Below are 22,427 nucleotides of genomic sequence, written 5' to 3' on the forward strand. Positions count from 1 at the left end.
ATATTAGATTCAAGTATTAGTGATTAACTCGTGACTGTTTTCACTTGATGCAGTATTAATACACAGGTTCTAGCCATTGAACTTCAATCTAACTCCAAGCGAAGTAATTTTTTTGTGGAAGTAGAATACAGAACACATGTAAAATGATCATCATACATGGAAAAAATAAGTTACTTTCTGTATCTCTTGCTTCATTTATTTCAAAAGCATCAATACCATAATAGACAAGTCTATTTTGATTGGGGGAGTATCATTAAATCTAACTGAGAGATAAGTCAGTCATGTACTTGTTTGTGAGCTACTTCAAAATAAAAAGGCATATTTTATTCTCCCTCAGAGACACCAGCTGTTATGATTTTGTCCATGCATGGTGCCTTGACAGGTGTAACCACATAGAATTAAGGTTTCAGCTTATCCAAAGATGGTATGGCGGAGTTTTGCAATACTAGCAACAAGTGCCTTTTTTATCGCATGTCCCATCTTTGGTAAATGCTTAGCAGCATGACCCTTCAATATGGTCAACAAAATATGGCAGAATGATGCAAATATCACTAGGCTATCATGATAAGTGGTTATTATTTCACTAAAACTATCAGCAGTTTAGCGAATGCAATCAAGCCCTAAGGCAGCACATACCAGACTAACAGAATGAAGTTCTCCACTAAAAGGTGGGAGAACAGCATAAATCCTGCAAAGTCGTGTTTTATCTGGTAAAATACCACTTTGCTGGATTGGTGTTACTGTTTCATCAGCTAAAACAGCTGAGAATCATTTCTTTCAGAGGCACTAGGTTTTCCATCATAACCAATGAAAACTTCAATATCCTGAAAAGTCTGAGACAAAAGTCTCTGAATTTTGAGTCTGAGCTATAGTTAGTCTTCCTCAGACAGTATATCCATTTCAAGAATAGTAATAATATCTTGAAATTATTTGTAATCCTATTTGGAGAAGATGATGCAAATTAAATCCTCTCTCAAAATAATTTTAGATGGAAGATGAATGCTGCACATGACGCCAATTATGAAATGTCAGTTGCTGAAGTATTTCAGCTTCCCATTTGAATAGTAATAGGAGAAAGTAGCAAGGGCACAAACAGGCTACCAGGGGAATTTTCTTTATAGCGCAAGCCACATCATAGTGTTGTGAGTCTATGGGATTAGGGTACATGATTTGCAGTGCAGAATCCAGAAGAGCTACGGCTGAAAATATACCCAGTTCAGCAATAGCACAGGATAGTACTGTGGTAGCATCTACGATTCAAATAATATCTGCAGGCAGGTCAATTAGATCACCTGCTGAAACACAAACCACTTTGAAACAAGTCATTCAAAGTACCAGTAGTTTTTGTCAGAAATTTTTTCTATTGCTCCTTAAAAGGCACGGAATAACACTTAGCGTGCAGATTTATAAAATACTAGCAGTCACAGAAGACTGGAGTCTACAATTTAGTGTCCATACCATCTATACCTGGTGCAAAATGTTACATTCACTTTCACTCTATGTAAACCGAGTTATAAGCTTGCTACTAATAGCAAGATGTAAAGATCCTTTTTGTGTAGCAGCTATTCTTTCCTGCATTGCATCCACGTCTGTAGCCATCAGTGGCTGATAATCTACAGGAGAGATGATATGAGCCAGAAGTGCATATACCTGGAAAAGTGCAAGGACACATAACTATGAGCTCAGTAAAACAGAAGATTTTCTCAAAGGTATTCCTTTTGTCCTCCCTGTTCTTGGAGTAATGTACACAAGCTGAAAACTTCTTACTACTGTCCCACATTCATTCAGTGATTACATGTAAAGATAACCCAAATCATTTTGAACACCTAGACCATTTTTATTCAGTAGCCAAATATCCTCATCTTTCATAAGCACACAAGCCATTGATATTTTCAAGGCACCTTGTAACTACTCTGATATTAATCTCTGGAGACAGGGAACATCCTGCTGTTCCCTTTTGGTATCCAACAAGGCCTCCATAGCCTGAATTGAGAGAGGAAACACCTCTTTAAGAGTGATGCTCCAATCATTTGCACAAAGAACATCTGAGAAAGTACTTGAAGTATTTGGAAAAATTACTTCCAAGTTTTTTTCCTATCTCTACACTTCAAAGGTAAAGCAGCTGACTTTCACTATGAGGTAAGGCCTTGGAGTTAAGAAAATATTATTCTGACTACAGTTGACAATAATATGGTTCATGTGGCAATTAAAGTATCTAAAGTCATGCTAACATTCAGACTTCTTGGTATCTTACATTTTTAATAATGAAAAAGGTGGTGTAGACAAAACTTCTTCAAGTTGTGCTTGCATACGTTATTTGACTTCAGTACTTGTAAAGCCATGGCATCCCGTTTTAAATTTCACTTAAACTAACAATTATATGTTTTTATGTATTGTTAAAGAAAGAGGATACATCAGTTTATTGTAAGGAAGAGCCTTACCAATTTTTTTCTTCTCTGGCATATGGAGCTAACAAGTTCACAACTAGCTTCACACATTTCTTTGAATTCAGGAGCTTCAGCACGGATAGCTGCAAACCTAACCAATATAAATTAAAAAATTTCTTACTGAAACAAAAACATTGTTGAAACAAACCCCACCATCATTAATAGCTTAGTTTCTATAGCAATCCTCAGAGCCAGAAAAAAGGTCTACTTAGATTTTTGCTAGGCTAGATACAAAGGATTACAGCAGAATATATTTTGACTGGTAGATATTTATAGAGAATTATTAATGTCCTTCAATAAGCCTATTCTTACCTAAAGGAACCAATACTTTTCTTCACTACAAAAATCCTTGTTATACTAGCACCAAATGTGTTATGCCAGTTTTGTTAATATTTAAGCATTTAAAAACACAACCTCCTTCCCTCAGCTTCACACTGCACACTGTATTTCTTCACTCCTGCAGAGGATTTTATGGCTGTATCAGATGCTTAAGCAATTTAATAAGTCAAATCTGCAGTAGGAACCAAGTCTCTTCTGCAGAAAGCCACTAATCGTTTTGTCCCTCACACTATTTGTCGTGTCCACTCATGGGAAAACACTCCTCTCAGGTTAAATGGACTTCTGCCTCACAAACTCAGGAGGCCTTTACAGTAGCTGCTGAGAAGAGCCAAGCTGCTTGCCCCCGGACGCGGAGGTGTGCACATGCAGGGGTGCTGCAGCAGTTTCAGCTCTATGTACCAGCTTAGCGGCAACAGACAATCAGACTTTCCTTTTAAAAATTTTTGTTGTTTCCTCTTGGGCAGAGCTGCAGAGGCCGCTGAGCAACCCCCGCTGCCTGTCAGCACGGAGCCGGCGGGAAAAGGCCGACAGCCGCCCGCCCCGCAGGGCTGGAAACTACGCTTCCCGGCATGCACTGCTTCGGCCGCCGCCGAACCCACGCCTCGCTGCTGGCCGCCCCCGGCCCGGCCCGCCAGGGAAGTCCTAGAGGGGAGGTCCTGAGCTCGGTCCCATCTACTCGCTTTTCTTGCGAGGTCAAATGCAATTTAGCTTTTACCAAGTTTCATTTTATCCCCATGCATCTTAACCACCTTCTATAATGCCTCTACTACACTAAAGTCCTGTAACAGTCAGAGACAAAATCGGTGCTGAGCTTAAAGACATTTTTTAAGGCTAAACAGCAAGATTCAGTTGGCTCAGTGCTCCAAATATTTAAGAATAGACAGGATTAAACACTGCCTACTGCTGTCGGTTGTATTTGTGCAATACCTTTCAACAATAATTGCATTTCATTAAGCTCTTAACTCACCAAGCCGTAATACAGACTCCTTCTGCAGCTAACGTGTACCTACACGCAAAAACATATCCACGGAGCGTGCTGCAGGCACACCTAAAGGAAAGAGCTGTTCGAACACCATATAAAATGGATGACAGAAGCAACTCTATGCTGTTTGTATTCTACAAGTTTTCATTTACAAACATAGGTTTAATAATACCTTTATTAAAACCTCTGAATGAGGTAGAGTTTTGCTAGTTTATGAGAGTGAAGACCTACCCCCAGCTCCAGTAGCATAGCGTTTAGTCACGAGCAAATGCTGTGTAATAGGGCTGATGTTTCACACAGGGCTCACCGAGGGTTTTGTGAAGAGCTACGGACACCCACTGGCGTTCAGATGCCTACCAGCGTTCGTGCCGAGCTGTAAATAATGGCACCAGCTCCGTCAGGAGCAGCGATGGCCGGCTGCATCCCCAGGGCAGAGGCACGGGCGCTCCCCAACAGGACAGCAGAGCAGGGTCTCTCAGCCGGGGCCAATCCCACTGTCCCCAGCAAGGGAGCTGGGCAGGCTGGGGCAGCCCCACCACAGGGTATCAGGCAGCTCTATGGGGACAGGACATCAGCTACAGATCAGCCTGTCCAGGCAGGGCTGTGATGGACCCAGAGACCAACATCCCACAGTACCACTAGAGCCAGGACTGATGGCCTCAGGCTGAGCTGAAATAGAGCCTCCCAACCCATGGGCAGGGGTGTGGGTGGGGGTATCAGGTGAGGCTGGTCAGGACCATTAAGGCTTATTGGCGCATTAAGGGCTCTGAGAGCTAGTTTACTAGCACAATTACTGCTATGAGCTCAGAATCTACTGCCTACTTGTATAAACACTTTCAAAAGTCCATAGGTCAAAAGATGCAAATTCTGATATTTATGCAAGTTTAGAGTCATACTGACAACAATGGTTGTAAGATAAATGTTTGTCTTTTTATAACACTATAAACAATCACACCTCTGAAAGGCAAAATCTATTCCCAATCTTAAAAGGATTACAACTTTAGAACTGTATGGAACTTGACTTTTTCTATCAAATCTCTATTACTTTCATTTGCAAAATACTGGGTACTACTACAGCAACATGCTTTAACTTGATAAATATATTTCCAGCAGAGTAATTCCTTTTCCAGTTATCAGACAATATCTTCTCTAAATGTGCTAGGTGAGATTAAAGCATCTGCTTTTTACTGCAACTCCATCAAAATATATGAGCTTCTACTCCTGAAAAATGTAATTACTGTATTTAAAAAGGAACAGTGTAAAAGAGTTTTGTATTGCTAATTACAGTTATCATGCTGTTGAAAATCAGGGAGGTGGAAGAAAATAGTTGTGCAAAGTATACTTTATAATAAGAAGTAACTGAGATGCAACAGCAAATTCAAAATAATTACTTGTCTAAGTACGTTTTCATTGGTACCAACATAGCAAATAAAATCTTTAAGATTTGGTTTAGTTTTCATTTTAAGAGTATTCTTGATCTAGTTAAATGTTCAATATCATCAAATGTTCAGTCAAATATTTAGTATGTTAAAAATGTATCTGTACTCTTATTTATATGCTTTCATTCCCTTGTTCGGCTGAATGCTACAAATACTTTTTAAAATAACTGTTACTCAGGTACTAGATGTGTTTACATACTTAGGCTGTAAGGTGGAAAATATCTCTTAGTGAGGGAAAATAAAAATGAAAGGAAAACTATTAGAATAAAAGTAGAAATAAGCAAATATCTTCAAAACAAAACAAAAGCTAATATATAGATATCACACAGACAGATTATGAGTATTTACTTAGCATCAAAATGCTCAGAGTGACTTTTGGCTGTACTGTATAGAGAGAAAATGGGAAAGTACTGAAGACAGCCTCCTCCCTCCTATGCCTCATTAGAGTTTAAGTTTTCTTGCTGCACCTCTGAAAAATATTGCAGAAGAGCAATGTTAAAAAAGGAGGAAATGGAGAGCCAGGTTCATACCAGCTGCAAAAGAGAAGGCCATGTTTACCACTACAGTCCCAAAGAATCATTAAAATCCATTGGGATTACACAAAGAGTAACTCTTTGCCATCAAAGACCTTGCTTACAGCATTTTCCGTGACAGTGAGTTTAGATGAAAACACAATAAAACTGATTTGCTTTGATCAGCTCTTTCAGACTGCATGCTCAAGATTTGTACCAAAAAGCAAAGATAAAATCCTGGCCTCACTGGAATCAATAGTTCTGCCACTACCTTTGCGTACGCCAAGATTTCATTATAGATTTTTATAAGGCTGTGCCATTAAGAGATCATTTTTCATACAGAACAATCAGGTTTTGTAACAGAACATAGGTCGACATTAAAAAAATTTAAAACTGCAGCCACAATAGTTGGCAAATAGGAGTCAATTTGTCAAGACTTACTGTACTCAGCTGATTATTCAGCCTGAATCCTGAGCTGTCAAATCCACTAAAACACATTTTGCAGTCAAAAGGTAAAATAGAGGTTTCTATTTTATCCTTCTTCAGATACAATCTTAAGTGAAATTAAGTTTTGATTTTTTAAATTTTCTTGTTCTGTTGAGTATTTGAACTTTTGAACTGTTTTTCCTAAAATTCACGCATGTGATACAACTTATGGGACTGTGAATCACATTCTTTATAACATTGCTCTTTAATATCAGGATTCGATATATTGTAAATGGTGTGCTTTCATTATTATACGAGTTCAAGTCAGGTAGGTTTTTGTTTCTTCTGGGCACTTTGGTCATGTACTGACACGTACAGTATAATGAAATAAATACTCTTGAAATACCATTACACCATGATGCAGTCAGGTTAAATGGTCAAGACTATCTTGAGGCCATGAAACACTAGAAGAAGATTGTGTGAAATGTGCGTATTTTTAACAGTTCACAGCAGACAAGATATGTGCATTATTCACATTGAGGTGGCAAAAAAATGAAAACACATTTCAGAAGCATCATGTCAAGCTCTTTGGGACCAAAAAATTACCATCAGAGCAGAGAAAAATCAGAAGCATGTTCTGTCTGTTTTCATGCTGCTCCCAAAAACTGGCCTCCCTGGTGGTTAAGTACTGCTTTAGCATATAGAAACATTCAGATAGTATTTTGCCAGCTATTTTGCTGGCTCATGATTACTCCATCTCCAGTCCTGTCGAAGGCTTGTTGGACAGCTGAAGAAGGACTAGTCAGGGCTCTGTCACATTCTAGTGACATGATATCATGCTGGAAGACATTAGTTAATCAAGCTTAACAGAAATTACTCAAGGTTTCTCAATGATGTACTGAATTTTGCTAAACAATGGATGAAGTGGTCACAGTTGAGCCAGAGCGGGTTGTAAGAGAGGTACCCACAGTCAGAGGGGAGGGACAGACAAAGAAGAGAGCACCAGGAAAGAAGTTTGGAACAGTCAGGCTTGCTGCTACTTCTGCCCGTTGGGAAGTGATAGTGAGGGCTGTTGCTGACACAAGAGGCCATGCTACACCACAGCAACTGGCATCTCTAAGCCCCAGTTCTTCATTCACCGTCCCTTCGAAGTGGCCTTGCAACCTCATGTAGTTCTGAAGATATCACCACCTATGCAATGGTAACAGCAGTGACAAAAGGGTGTAATATCACTTTGGTTTCCCTTCTTAATAGTGCTTAAACACACTCACTTGCAGAAAGAGTGTATCTTTCTTCATGATCTCTCTCCTCATGGTTCTAAAATAAGGAATTTCCTTTGATTGAGTATAGCCTATCTAGCTGTCGTTTTAAATAGCTCTCATATACCCCTTTATTCTTTGAAAAAATGTTAGGCCTTATTTCTCAGATTGAAATACTGAGATCAGACAGCTGAGAACTCTTGGATTTCAAACAGTGATGGAAAAAATCCAAAGATCTGGATATGCAGCAATATTTGTAACCTCAGCTTCAGTTGGTGCAATTGTAACATAGCTTTTATATTCATTTCAGTCTTTTACTCCTGCAGAGATTACCAGTCTTAATGCCAACTACTGTCATGTTGGAAGCCTATGTGAGCTGGGGTAGCAGGGCCCAACTTAGTCAACTAAGTATGCAAGTCTGTAGTGTCATCTCCCAGAGACACCAAAGATACTTAAATATGTTTAAATAGTAGGTGAAGAGAAATGTAATTAATTGTGTGCTGAAGCATCCAATATCTCTATTCCTTAAGATAAAATATGAAACTCTTTTCTTCCTTTACAAAAAAAAATTGAATTGAATTTTAGCAGTAAATTTATAACATCTAAATTACAGCATGAATGTTCCTAATAATAGCTTTTAAGACACTTAATTCTATTTAAAAAATGCATACAGTGTAATGCCATTAAAATGTTAAATTAACATTTGGTAAATTTTGTAGTAAATGAGGCAAGAAAGCTTGCTGATAATTTTTATTTTTAAGAGTTATCTCAGAAGCATCAATGCATACATATTTTACATTGGTATCATTTAGGTTTTGATAAACTGTCACCATAAGAATAGTGCAGGTATTGAGAACATCACAACTTCAGAAGACTGCAAGTCTAGAGGTGTACTGTATGGTATGTCACATACCTGGAATTCTGGACAGAGTAATACCATGCATCCCACGCAAACAGGTATAAAAATGTGGAGGCCCCATTAAGCTTTTAAAGTTGCACCTGGATAAAAAAAAAGAAGACAAATTTGTCCTGAGGGTAAACATAATTCATTAACAGAAAGAAATATCCTGAGGCCAAGAACTTGCTACTAAACATACAAGCAGAATAGTTACTTAATTAAGAAATTATTTGCCAGCTATGTTTTAAAGTAGGAATTAGCAGTGAAAATGAAAGAATGACAATGTTTTGCTTATGGGAGGAACACAAGCCCAACCATAGTTAACATGCTTTTTCTTGCTAGAATTAGATTTTTTCTCAGTAAGATTTAGGGGCTTTGTGAGATTTATTATATCTATTTCAGTTAAACACCATATTATTTGTATTCCCTAAAGGGCAAAAAATTGCCTTTTCATTTCTTGCCTTAATCAAAATCTAAGTATGTCAGTGTAAGCATGAAAAAATAAAAGTGGCTGAAGAGAAATAAACATCAATTCTTTCCAACCTTGAAAAAAGATTCCTTCTTAGCTGTAACTGTAGCACAAATAGCTGTATCTGAGCTAGTTTCAGCTTAGGTAAGGATGAGCAGCCGTACAATATGTTGAGTTGCACTTCAGCCATCCTAGTTCACCAATTTAGCACTAATTACTGGCAAAGATGGAAAACAGAAAACAGGGTTAGAACCATAGCAAATGGCTTCAGCATCCAGGTGCATTGTCCTACCCATCCCTCCCACCTATTTAATTTGAAGCTAAAGCTGCATCCTTTCCCCACAATCTCCTCAGCCTCCTTGGCTATGACTGTCATAAGTGGGCTGAGCTGTGGACACTTAAGATAGAAAGGAGGACAGCAGTTAGCATTGGGTCCTCTTTGTGTGTGTGTAGGTGGAAAATGATGGGTTCACAGAAAAAAAAAGGTACGTGTTTCTGTGGAAAAGAGCTACTTGTTTAATATGTTCGTTTGTAATGCGAAAGCTTTCTGAGGATATTTGAAGAATTAGGTGACAAGCTGCAATCACCAGTAAAAGACAGAGCCTTCAGAATCCATAGCCACCTAGCTTAGGTTTTGAAGACGTCATACTATGTGTCAGTCCTTGTTCTCTAACTATTACAGTCTTTGAAAGGATAGGTGTGACAGACAAGCCTGGAGAAACTGTACGGCTTTTAGACTGGTCTGTCTTTTTTGACCTCCTCATGCTGGGCAATCTCACCAGCACCTGAAATTTCAGTTGGCCTAGTCCATGGGACAGTAAATACCTTTCTACAGCAGTAACAGGCATCCCTCGTTATGAGGAGATTCATTTAGGTCTGAAAGGGATCCTACAGACATGGACCGCTATGATGTTGAAAACATGATGCCCAGTACCAAAAGCTGCCTTGCCAAAGCATGACAGATGTGCAGAAATATGGGGGTGAAAGGTGTGTGGTAGTGATGTGAGAAGAGAGTGAACACAGCTGGGCTGGTGTGTAGGGAAGTGTGTTGGGGTAAGAACAGTCCTCTTCTACACATGTGCAAGTATGGATGAGGATTTATGTGTGGAAATGGCTGTGGGGGACTAAACCTAGGATGCATGCGCATAGCCTGGGGAGGAGGAGAGAAGTGGGTGGGTGCCGAGAAGGGGGAGCCAGGATTGCTGTTCTTCCCCTTTCTCCTTGCCTCTGTCTGCTGGCTCCTCCTGACACATGACACCGATTCTCACAGGAGCTTGCAGCCCAACTTCTCTGTCCTTCCCTCACAGAGCATACAGCACAGGGAGGACAACGCAGCTGCCAGCGAGCCCGGGGCAGCATCCTGCATCTCTGCAGAGCCTTTTGCTTAGGAACATCGAGGTAAGGACCCTCTGCCCTCTCTGCGTCTGTGGGCACCAGAATTCCTGCCCTAAACTAGCAGGAGCTGAGAAAGCCTGCAGACATGGCTGTGTTAGGGACTTCTGTGAGATGCTCAGTCCTGGCAGGTTCATTCTTGCCACTGAGCTGCCCTTTTGCTATGCATTGTGCCTAACTGGGGAGAGCTTGCAGGGAGATGACAATGAAACCGAAGTGGGGAAGGACTGACTTGTCAGTCCCTGAGCAGCCTGTGAGCTCCAGGTGTGTCTATGAACCCAGGACAAACAGCTCTGGTTCCTGCAGAAGGAAAAAGTCTTATGAATAGGTAGCTGTCGAGCCTGGGCTCAGCACTCTGGGCCCGCATGTCCCCAGGTTGCACAGCAGGTACATTCATGCCTGGACAGCACCCTCAGGCCATGACTGTTCCTCTGTAGGACTGCTGAGGACAGAGGGGCTGCGATAGCAAGGAGAAGTATGCATGACCCTCAGTTCTTAAGTAAAGAGAACAGGGGAAAACTTGGGTCTGCCTCTGTACCTCCTTCTCTCCATGCCAGCTCTGGAAAAAGCAGGCTTAAAAAAAACACCCCTGTGAATTACACTTGGGATTCACACTGCATCCAGATGGGTACAGCCAAGATTAAGGTTTCTGAGACATGCTGGTTGTACAAACACTACCAGGCAGTGAGAGAGAACTGAAGTATGTTTGTAAAATATCTGTCCTCAGTTTGTCATGTGCTAGAACTATATGCACTATGCTTGAAAATCACTCCAGTATGTCTCTGTTTATTACATATTTTGGAGAAGATATTACCAAAAGAAAATAAAATCAGCTCGTTTTTAGGACTATACTTTTTAATACAGCCTGCTAAGCAACCTGTTCAAGCAAAATTGAATAATGTTTTATTTTCCTCGTACTGCTGTACTTCTGTATTATTATTTGTGTTGTTTAGGAAACAGAAACCAAACAAATGATGTTCTTCAGATTCTGGTGGCTTTTGTGGATACTTGAATACCATGAGTTTTTAGCAGAAAATCTCAGGGAAGAAAAAAGATACGGATTGAGAAGACCAAAACCTAAACACATTCTGTCAAATACTGTAGAAAAATATCCCAGCCCAAGTGATCAAGGTGAATATTGTAATTTTAAAACAGGTGTGGGTTTTTTTCTCCAATTCATTTATTTGGATTCTGGACTACATGCCTAACTTGCCCTCGAAGATATTGCTTATAACCAGCCAGGCTTACCTCATCCTGCATTTTCACATGCCTTATTTTTGCACTTTTTTATCTTTTTACTCCCATCTTTTGCCTCCCCTTTTGTGTATTTCAGAAAAGGAGATTACTTCTGGGCTTGTACATGATATGGCTGATAGCCTGTTATTGTCACAACAAGAAAAATAGCCCATATAACTGTATTTCTGTAGAAGTAATGTCATCAGAAAATTAATACTCTGCAGATCCTGCTTTTGGAAACTTTAATGTCACTGGATGCGAGTGTCAGTACCAGGGACAAAATCTAGCTCTGTCAAATCACATTCCAGTGTCTTATTCAGTAAGATTCATTTTCCTGTAGATGACTTCCACCTTCCCAGTCCTCATCCTGGTAGGATATTCAGTGAAATACCAGGCAAGAGGACAGAATGACTGTATAAAACCATTACAACATTCCTCATTTCATACTACCTGAAATCACCTCACCTTCAGTTTCTTATTCCTTGGGGCATCTGTTCTGGAGCAAATTCCTCAGCCTCTATATGCTCTATCTTCATGAGGGTGTCACATGTGTGATCACAGATGTTTTCAAAAATTTCCATAACTGCACTCCCACTTTTGAAGCCTAAAATACATGTAAGGGTAAGGGTAGAATGAGATTTAGTATGAAATCACTCCACTCACCTACCTACCTATTTGTTCTAGATGAAGACTGCATTCTGGAAATTGCTTTTTTACTGGACAGCTCTGAAAGTGCCAAGTACTATAATCATGAACAGCAGAAGAAATTTGTACTGGAAACAGTAGACAGAATGAAAAGTCTTCAGCTTAGTTCTGGACGTACCCTTAGCTGGAGGATGGCCTTACTTCAGTACAGCAGCACTGTTCTCATAGAGCAAACTTTCCATGACTGGAAAGGTCCTGAAGCATTCAAATCTCACATTGCTCCCATCACCTACATAGGTCATGGCACCTACACAACTTATGCTATAACTAACCTCACACAACTCTACATGACTGAAGGGACTCTGGGTAGTGTGAAAGTAGCCGTGCTCTTCACCGATGGAGTGGACCATCCAAGAAACCCAGATATTTTTGCAGCTACAGCTGATGCTAAACACCAAGGAATTGTATTTTTCACAATGGGAATGACCAGAGTGGCTGAGGAGGTTAGCAATGCTGCCAAGCTCCGGCTCCTGGCTAGCGTCCCAGCATCCAGATTCGTTTTCAACCTCCAAGAGAAAGAACCTGTGGAGAAGGTTCTCAAAGAAATGGTATGTATGAGAAAGAATTTGAAATAGTTATAGGAACATATGTAAAAAATGGTCTTATTTCCAATATTTTGAAACACTTATGCTATTCAAGAAACCTGTACTTTTTACATGTTTACATGGCCTACTTATTAGTAATATCACTGTGCCAAAGTACAGGTTTCCTTTCTCTCCCCACCATTCAGATCTTGCCAGCCAAAATATCTGAGGTTGGAAACTGAATTAGACTTAAAGAGACCTGTTGTGAAGTTATTTTTATCCCTTTTATCCCTTTTATCCCTTAAGTTATTTTCCTCCTAACAAAGGTATTTTAAACCTCCTTTCTTAAAAAAACAAGCAATTTTTGACATACTAGTGCTTTCTTCTGTAGCAAGTAGGAATGTGACATTGCACAGCAGCTCTTGCAGAAGTGAAAGTTAATTTGTGGACCTTAATGGAGATATGTCAATGTAGATAAAATCTGAACTTGGCCATAGACATCTTTAAATTTCCATGGAAAACCTACCACATAATCTAGAGGAAATGTGTAAATTGAGCTTGAAGTTTTGCTTGGGTGCCTCTTTTCTGCATGTGAACTTCAGCTGCAGAGATCTTCTAAAAAATAGCAAAGCTAATTCCATGATGATAACTTTATGTGATCACTGTCAAAGTAAAATGTTTTCTAAGGTGTTCTCACTGTTCTCATTCTGTGTATGCTTAACAGTATGCATAGAAGAGCTTCTGATTTTCTCAAGTGTAGAGTATGTATCATTCACTTCTACTAGAAAGCTGCTGCTATTCAGCACTTTAGAAACAGTGTAGTTTCTGGGTGCATTGTTCCCATATACCTAGCTAACTATGTTGGTTTAGGTCTGTTTACCATTGCAATTTTAGCAAATTATGGCTGGACAAGGAGACTCAGTGATTTCTGAAGTCAACAATATATAATAGGAATTGAAATTATTTAAATTACTTTTTAGAACGGAGAGATTGCTAGAATGTTTCTCGGCAATTAAAGCTTAATTAATGTTAGTTAATATGTTAATTGCATAATCTAATTAACTAGCTGCTGAAGCAATTTATTTTAACATTTTTCAGTGTCATTCCTGTAGAGCTGGATTATGACTTTAAGTTTCTAACGTTGTTCTGAATATCTGTCTTTACAGAAAGATCTGTCTGAGGAAGAGGTGAGTATGTTTTTTTCCTGTACAGAATTACTACTTAATATATAGACATTTACAATTATATGGAAACATAATTCAAGAAAACTGATCACTCAGGAAGTTGGTTAAATATTGAGTCTAATGGGATTGCCTTCAAGTAAAACATGCTTTTGTATTTGCAGGACAGAGCTTTAATTTGTTATCCTAATGTCATTTACTTTCCCTCCTTATTTTCAAAGTTGAAAAAGAACAATGTGTGAGTATTCAGGTTAGCAAGAATTTGCTGATACGTCTCGGCACGTCATCCAACAGACTCAGTGGATAAGAAAACGTGACACAGAGCTGATTGTGGTGCAGTTCTAGCCCTTAATGCTCTTCCTATGTATAGAGTTAAAAAAAGGGAAGGAACTGGAACAAAGCTCCGCCATTGCACTTTGCCAGTTTGTCCACACTGTGTCACCCTGGCTGCAGGCATTGGTAGGTGTGGCTGCAATTTTGGGGGGAATAAAGTTAGCTTTCCTTTTAAAGATGTTAGTCCTACTTAAGGTACAGTTATCTCAGGCAAAGACTGTTCTGATGAGCAGCTCAAGGAAACTGCTAAATATTATGAGTGTTTGCAAAACTTGAAGCATTTAATTTTTCACTCATTTCCACTGGCATGTTGATTTTTCTCTGTCAGAATAAATCCTGAAGTAGTAAGACATTCAATGTTATCCTTGGAAAGAGTATTGTTATAATTAGGGTATTCAGGTAAGTGATATTTAAACCCTTCACTTCCAGACATCTCCAAGCTGAGTGGAGGTTTAATAAATAATAAAACCAAAAATAAAGACAACATGACTTATTCCTCCTCCAAAAATAACCCCAGTATCTGTAGTAATTCTGTATTATGTAATGGTTTTAAAGTTTCAAAAAGATCCATAACTACATACCATAATGATGTCTGACTGTCTCTACCTGATGGTAGAAGAAAAAGAAAGATTAGAAACTATTATAATGAATTGCATTAACTAGATAAAAGTATACATCCATAACATGTTTTGTTTATAGATCAAGATAGAGCTAAACTATGATCTATCCTACATATAGCGGAGTAAAGTGGAAAAAGGATGTAAGATGTTTTTGTACCCCATTGTCTTGGCTATCTCTACAGTGACTAGTAATCAAAACAAATCTACAATCATAGACATAGCATACCAATAAACCGACCTTAGGAAGAGTTTGGAGGTAAAGCCATTATCGAGATGATTGAAATTTCAGGAGTAGGAATGATTTGGATTTTTGGATGGAGTGTAGGAGGTCACATTCCTGATGAGTGGTAAACTGACAGTTAAAAGATTTCTGTAAAACATGTAAATGTAACTGGCTTATGGTCATTACTGGTGTACTCAGACTAGCCATACAGTAACTTAAAAGCAATGTTCATGTGTTTTCTATCTCTTCTATTAAAATGTGCTGATTTGGACTATTTTCATTCAAAGTGTCCCCAGGCTGCCACATGTAACTGTGAGAAGGGGGAAAGAGGCCTTCCTGGCCCTGCTGTAAGTAGCTGTCATTTCTTAAATAACTGATATACAATATAAATCAAGATTTATTTCATTGTTGGAATTTTTTTAGGAAATTACTTGAACCCAAATCCTGAGACAACAAAAGTTCAAGGTTCAATACATAGTCCTCCATAGTTACATTGCATGGAAATATCACACCAGTAGGAAACGCACAGAGAGACCCGAGAATGCCATGAGACACTCCCTCTGAAAAAAGAACAGTGTGATGTGAGGCTCTCCTTTTAGCCACAGCAGTTTAAAAAGCAGGAAGGAGCAACTTTCCTGTGTGGAACAATAATTCATCTGTTACAGTCAGACAACCAGACCAGGTGGATCTAACTAGCCCTAAATCAAACATTAATATCTGCAAAGCTCTCTGAAAGCAAGAGAGAGAGCAAGAGACTGAAGCATTAGGAACAATTGAGACAAGAGACTTGTAAAGAGGGTAGAATAGACCTGACTTCTTTCAGTATAGTCTTACAATTAGAACCCCTAAGCAAATCTAGGGGATTGCTTCATACAAGGTTTGGTGATCTAAACTGGAGGGTTTATGTTTCAAAAAGAACTCTCGGAGTTGAATGGTCTGATACTATATCCCTAACATTGAACTAAAGCACCATAGCACCTTATAGCTCTTGCTTATGGTGAAGGGACAGTGTCAGAGTGTGAAACAGAACCCTAGAGATCTGCCCATCCTCATCCTTTTGACCTGAACATCCTATACATACATAAACAGAAATACGCACCGGTTTTATCCTGCACAGTACAGCACACTTTAATTGCAAATTAATTGAAAATATCCTAAATATTAAAAAATTAATGTATATATTGTAAAATAAAATTATTTGACTAACGTATATTATAAGAATTTTATTTTGTTGTTTTCAGGGTAAAAAGGGTCGCACTGGGGATGATGGAGCTCCAGGCCTGAAAGGAGCAAAGGTGATGTGATTTTTCAGATTTAGGAAAAAGATTTGTACGTCATTAATATGGAAAGACTATCCTAATAGTGCCCATGTACTTTCCACCTGTGAATTTCTTAAACTTAATCCCCCTTTTGCTGGAGTAAAGACTAAGATTCTTTACAAATTAAAATCTTATATCTAATGTGTAAAATCATCAGAGCGTAAAAAGAGGGAGCTGGTATGCTTCCTGTATTGCATTGAGATATCTACTCAGGTAATCAGGACGATAGTATCTTATCCTGATTTCACTGATCTTGATGTTGGATTATTCACAGGGGGAGCCAGGTCTTAATGGAATCCCAGGACGAGATGGAATAGAGGTAACAAAAGATTTTTTTTTCACTTCTTCTCCAATGAGCAGTGTTCCTTCAAGGCACTTTTTTTTTTTTTTTTTTTTAAATTATAATAGCAAACTTCCATTCTGGTTTACCAGCTAATGATTCATTAACACTAAAAGAACTGAAAACATTATCATTGCTTAAAGAAAGGGAATAATTCCTTCTTATAAGAGTGATCTAGAAAATATTCTCTAATAATACGTAGTCCCTCCTTAAAAGTGTTTAAAACTCTGATATGATAATCTAAGAACATTACAGAGATTTACATTCTGCCTGCACCTTTATGGATCAGTTTAAATTTTTCATTTGGCAAACAAAGGATCCAGTGTGTAATAGCAAGGAAAAGTTGAATGAAATACATATAGGAAGTAATTGTAGCACCAGCCTCTTAGTGCTTAACTCTGAATTCATCACATATGAATCACTCTACTTTGTATTTTCTTATTTATTCAGTATATCCTTTTCAATTAGTGACTTTTTTCTTGCTTTCTTATTTTAGCATGTTTCTCACTAAGATGGAAATATGAACTCTAGTTGATCTGCTTTTACATCATCAAAATCCTAGTCTAAAATGACACTTTCATAAGATTTGTTCACGTATACAACAGCATCCATCATGATGGTGCAGCATTTAGAGTCATTTGGCCATGTTTATCAGAGGTCACCTTTTCTACCTAATTGTTCGTTATAACCTGAAATGCTGTTTTTCTAGAGAGACTAGAATGTTAATAGTGCCAATACTCACATTCTTACATTTGGGTGATATATCCTCACAACCTGCTTTGCTTTTTTATTTTCCCAGGGGAAATCTGGATATAAAGGAGAGAAGGTACTACTTTTAGTCAGAACTTCTGCTCACATATAGATATTTGATGTTATTATTTATTATGCATAGTGCCATATTTCTTATAAATACTAGTAATGAACAATAACATCATCTTATCAGCTGCTACACAAGCTCTAATAGATGATGTGTCCCTTCCCCAATGAACTTACAGCACAATTGCTATAATATGTCATGAATAGAATAAGTTAGGTTTTCAACTAAAGCACCCAAAGAATAAGGATGATATGCTCAATATACCTCATAAATATTCATTCTTGTTCCTTTCCAGGGTGAAAGAGGTGAATGTGGAATCCCAGGGATAAAAGGAGACAGAGTAAGTTATGCTTTCAGGAAACACAGTTAAAATACAGAAAAACTACAATTCCCTTAATAACAACCATGGTGATAGATTTAAGGCAAATATTAATTCTAAGGCTGAGAGAAATTAACAACTGACAGTTTTAAAAAATGAAGGGTACCATTTTCAGTAACTTTTTCAGCTCCTTCTATATTTTCATGTGATTCCTCTTAAGGCCCAAGCCTAAGCCTGTTTATAACAATAGTAAAACTCTACTTGACTTTTAACAGAGGCAGAAGGCTTGAAGTAGTAAGCAAAGGGAATGAGAGGTGAAAATGAAATCAAGGTTTCTAACACCGATCTTCAAGATTTGGTGTATAATTGCTGTGAATATTTTAAATGAAACAAACAGAGTTTAATCCTGGATTACTGGTCCTTGATAATTAACTCTGTTCATTCTTACTCTGTAATCTGATGACCACAGTCCATTTTAAAAACATTTATTCAATACTTGCTGGCTGCTGAGCTTCTCTGGATTTTATTTTTTATTTTAATGTAAAGATATCTAAATAAGATACCTTATTAAAAAGTTATCTAAAAGTGTTTTTGACCAAATCTAAATACACATAAATGTATCCTTTTTTTCACTTGCCTTTCAGGGTCCTGAAGGTCCAGTAGGCCCCAGAGGAACAAGAGGGCTACAGGTAAAAAAAAAAAAAAAAAGAAAGAAACTATAAAACCCACAACACCTGGTTCTCTGGGATTCAAAGCTCTGAAATAATATCATACCATGACCGTCATGGAATCTTTGAGTCACTGAGTTCAAGGCATCCAAAATCTTTCTTCTTAAACAGCAAAATTAACAAGAATTTGGAGGAGCAGTCTAGACAAATAAATCATCTTTATAATTCATTCAGTGTCAAAGACCACAGCAAATACAGTTCATAAAAAACAAAATCATTCATTTCCCATTCAGTGTCTTAACTATTTCATTATCTCACAGAAGTACATAGAAACACTTTAGTCTCTTTTCATCCCAATATTCTTGGACCGAAGGCCAAGAAGCTTAGCCCATCCTAGATGTTTCAGTAAATCTTGACTATAGATTACCTTTAATTGTATTCAAATAAAGGGAGAGCCAAATTCTCTCCCCTGATTACGAGACCCAGCTCCAACTGAGTTGAGTAGCTGAATCCATACATGCATCAGAAAGCAAAGCATCCATTCTGAAATGTTTGTAATTCATATTTTCAAGCAAACTACAGCAAATTAGAGATTGTTTTTCAAGCTGCCATTGTTCTGAAAGCTTGAAAAGTCTCATTAAAACCACTCCTGTTTTAATAGGGTCCACAAGGAGCATCTGGAGATCAAGGGCCTGAAGGCCTGCAAGGATCAAAGGCAAGAACTGCATTATTTCTTCTCTTTCTTAATGTTAGAAGGTATTAATACAGCCTCACAACAATAATGCTTTTATCCTTATACCCCATACCCTTCTTGTAGGGGATGCAGTTTAATGTGACATTGCTAGCAAATCATATACTCTTTCTATTTTAGAAGGTTCCTAAGAAAGACCTTCATTTGCTCTTTGTTTTGGATTCAGGTCCAAATCACACTCCAATCTTTTCTCACAAACAGTTAAAAGATGGCAGCATCTTTACTTAGCAGCAATGTAGCATTGCATTTCTTCAGTTTTCAATTTAAAACTATTTTTTTCGCTAAGTGACAAGCAGGAATCCTGTTTGGGATCTCAAACAAACTCTTCTCTTGAAACAGCACATTCTCAAGAAAAATTCTATAGCTCAAAATTAGTAGTCCCACTGTTTACTGATGCTCAGCAGAAGATATCTGAAAGTCACGAGGATGAGTGCAATTCAGGACACAGTCTTGCAATGGACCCTCTGAAGATGGGCCCCAGAAATCACACAGTGCTTCACTGCAAGATCCAGTCCCCTCTGTAAACATAAAATATTTTTTGTCTGTTTGTTTGAAAAACATATGATTTACATTTATTAAATCCTTAAGATTTGCTGGGTTTACTTCTCTTACCCCATTGTAAATTCCAGGTATACCAATGGAGATTACTTCATTCTGTGGTTCTGCGATGACTTGATATCTTTATCATAGTAGTTTAATGGAAGATACAAATATCACTGGGTGTTATAGACAATTATGGGAACTGTTTTAACTTCATTAAGAGAGACCACAGTTACACTTTGCTTCTCAGAAAAACCTTAAACTGAGTAATTCAGCCAAGGCTAATGGTTTCTTCAGCTACTGAAAGGTATATTGTTGTGGAGAAAAACTTGAAAATGAGTCTACAAAGGACATTATCTCTTTTGATATCTCCTTTGCAGCATATTTAGAGCGCCTGCTGGCCAACAGTGAGGCATAGAGCAGTTGGGTGTCAAAACTCTTGTATCCCACATGAAACAAAACATTTTTCCTTTTGTTTAATGTGGTATCACTTTGTACAGGAAATATCTATGCTCTTAATAAAGGGAATTTTGAAGCATTGAAAGGGTGAACAGATGAAGTACTGTGTAAGACAATTCCAATGGGCTGAAATTCAGGATATACAAAAAATGAACTTACAAACTGAGTTAAACTGATTTCCCTAGACACCAATTCATAAGCAGAATTGTTTCTTTTTTCATTCTCTGAAAAGGGTGAAAGAGGTCTCCCTGGGCCACCTGGCTTGCCTGGAGAGACTGGAATAGGACTGCCAGGCCCAAAGGTACAAGTATCTCTCATCTTCTATATTACATCTATTGTAGGATAAGAACGAAGACCGAGACTGAGATAATATACTTGCTGGTACATGAGAAACTTCAAGCCCCCAAATGCTGTTTTTATGGTTCTGGAAAGGAATTTTGTACGTTGATCAAAACTGTTTGGAAAAAAAAAAGTACATTTTAAGTATGTACTTCAAAGGACTTTTTTACAGTAGTTTTTACACTTGACATAACTCAATCCAAGCAGTGTATGGCTGAGTAAAAACGCATACATTGTCTTAAACAAAAATTATCCTGTGAAAAACAGGCTTGTTGGTTTGGATGAGTGGTATAAAGAAAACAGAAACACTATGATAGCAATACTGACTTCTTGGAAAAGGACAATAAGTGAACGTGACGTATTAAGAATATGATGGGAATAATTAACCGTTTAGCTTCAACATTGTCTTCTCTCAAATGCAGAACTGAGGCTGTTCCCTAATGCTGTGAAACTACACCAGTTCAATGTCTGTTGGGCCTTGCATGCTGTATGACTCTGAGGACACTCAGATTTTCTCTGCCATTCCTGTATTCTTCTACATCAAGTATTTCAACTCTGATGAGTTGTTATATGCTGCACACATACAAATATCTAAATCAGGCATTTTCAAAATACATCTTTGTTTGAAGGGTGACACTGGTTTGACAGGAAGACCGGGCCCTGTTGGCCCACCCGGAGTTGGTGAGCCAGGACTTATGGTATGTCTATTTTTTGTTTGGTGAGAGGGAAGCAGGACAGAAAGGAAAAATTCTCAGTGCTTCCCTGTTAAAAGGGATATAGGTGTGTTAAATTATACCATCTCTTTTCTTTCTTCCACTATTTCTCACTCATACATACTACATGGTCTGACTTTCCTTTCCCTCAATAAACTGGAAACGTTTCCAATTCCTTAACTTTTCTAATTATCTTAGTCTCCAAAACAGCTATGAAAAAATAACACCTTATACAAAACCGCCTAAGTATTTAAATAAATCTGTCCCCTGATAGATTCAAATGCACACGTGGTAACTTCGAAGTTGACTGCTTTTCAGTATCATTAGAACATTAACATCAGCATGGCTTTGAGGGAGAGACTCCATTTCAACCACTGTAACATTAGAAATAGTCATACCTAAACAACCTCCGTAAAGACATTCAGATTGCATAAGTGGTCCCAAGTAACAATTTGACGAGTATTACCTTTACTGGAGATAACAGAGGGAGAAATAAAAAAAACTTTTGACTTTCCAAATTTATAGTAGGTTTGGCTCTGAAGTCTATTCCTTCTTTTCCTTCCCTTCCTCCTCCTGGTAGTTGTAAACTCAGTCTCTTTGTGGTAATTCAGAAAATCAGTACGCCAATTTTATGGTTGCTTTTTTTCAAAGTGTCAGATGGCACCTTTTACTGAGCTATTTACAATACAGCAGACTCAAATTCATTCCTCATCACCTGGATGAAATCAGCCCTAGAGCAACCACAAAGGAAATTTTTTGCAGTTTTTTCACAAGTAGCTTTTCCCCATTGACAAGGAAAGATTTGTAATAGTCATTTCAAAAGAGATGCTCCCATGAAAAACAGAAAGATGGTTTGGTAACTGAACTGACTGATCTCAAACCTGCTTGAAAATACACTACTGGAGAGGGGTGAGTTCTTGTTGAAGAGCCCAAAGAGAAGAGCATTACTACTAAGGCCAGTGGTAACAGTCAGTCAAAGTGGGACAGTGATGCTTCCTGAGTCTCTTCAATAACAGCACAGAGAAAAGAGCCACTTTGTGGGGAAGAAGTGCCTGTGATGTTAGCCACAACAGCTGTACTGGTATAACAAGAGATTCTGATTTTAAAAAACATACTAAAGGTGTTTTTTTAATTTACTTTGAAGTCTATTTGCTTCAAAAGAGTTTTCTTTTTATGG

At 38.2% G+C, this 22,427-nt stretch overlaps 1 protein-coding gene across 1 annotated transcript in view; it reads left to right on the forward strand.

Annotated features, from left to right (window-relative positions):
- Positions 1-11,137: 11,137 nt before the first annotated feature.
- LOC142083569 (uncharacterized) overlaps positions 11,138-22,427 on the forward strand; it is a 37,200-nt gene continuing 25,910 nt past the window's right edge. Inside the window, exons 1-12 of the mRNA XM_075153133.1 lie at positions 11,138-11,294; positions 12,084-12,652; positions 13,795-13,815; positions 15,273-15,332; positions 16,227-16,280; positions 16,579-16,623; positions 17,444-17,470; positions 17,757-17,801; positions 18,425-18,469; positions 19,110-19,163; positions 20,431-20,499; positions 21,167-21,235. Coding sequence (XP_075009234.1) covers positions 11,138-11,294; positions 12,084-12,652; positions 13,795-13,815; positions 15,273-15,332; positions 16,227-16,280; positions 16,579-16,623; positions 17,444-17,470; positions 17,757-17,801; positions 18,425-18,469; positions 19,110-19,163; positions 20,431-20,499; positions 21,167-21,235 — 1,215 coding nt within the window. The remainder of the gene's footprint in view (positions 11,295-12,083; positions 12,653-13,794; positions 13,816-15,272; positions 15,333-16,226; positions 16,281-16,578; positions 16,624-17,443; positions 17,471-17,756; positions 17,802-18,424; positions 18,470-19,109; positions 19,164-20,430; positions 20,500-21,166; positions 21,236-22,427) is intronic.

Source organism: Calonectris borealis, chromosome 6, assembly GCF_964195595.1.
Source record: "Calonectris borealis chromosome 6, bCalBor7.hap1.2, whole genome shotgun sequence".
Lineage (NCBI taxonomy): Eukaryota > Metazoa > Chordata > Aves > Procellariiformes > Procellariidae > Calonectris > Calonectris borealis.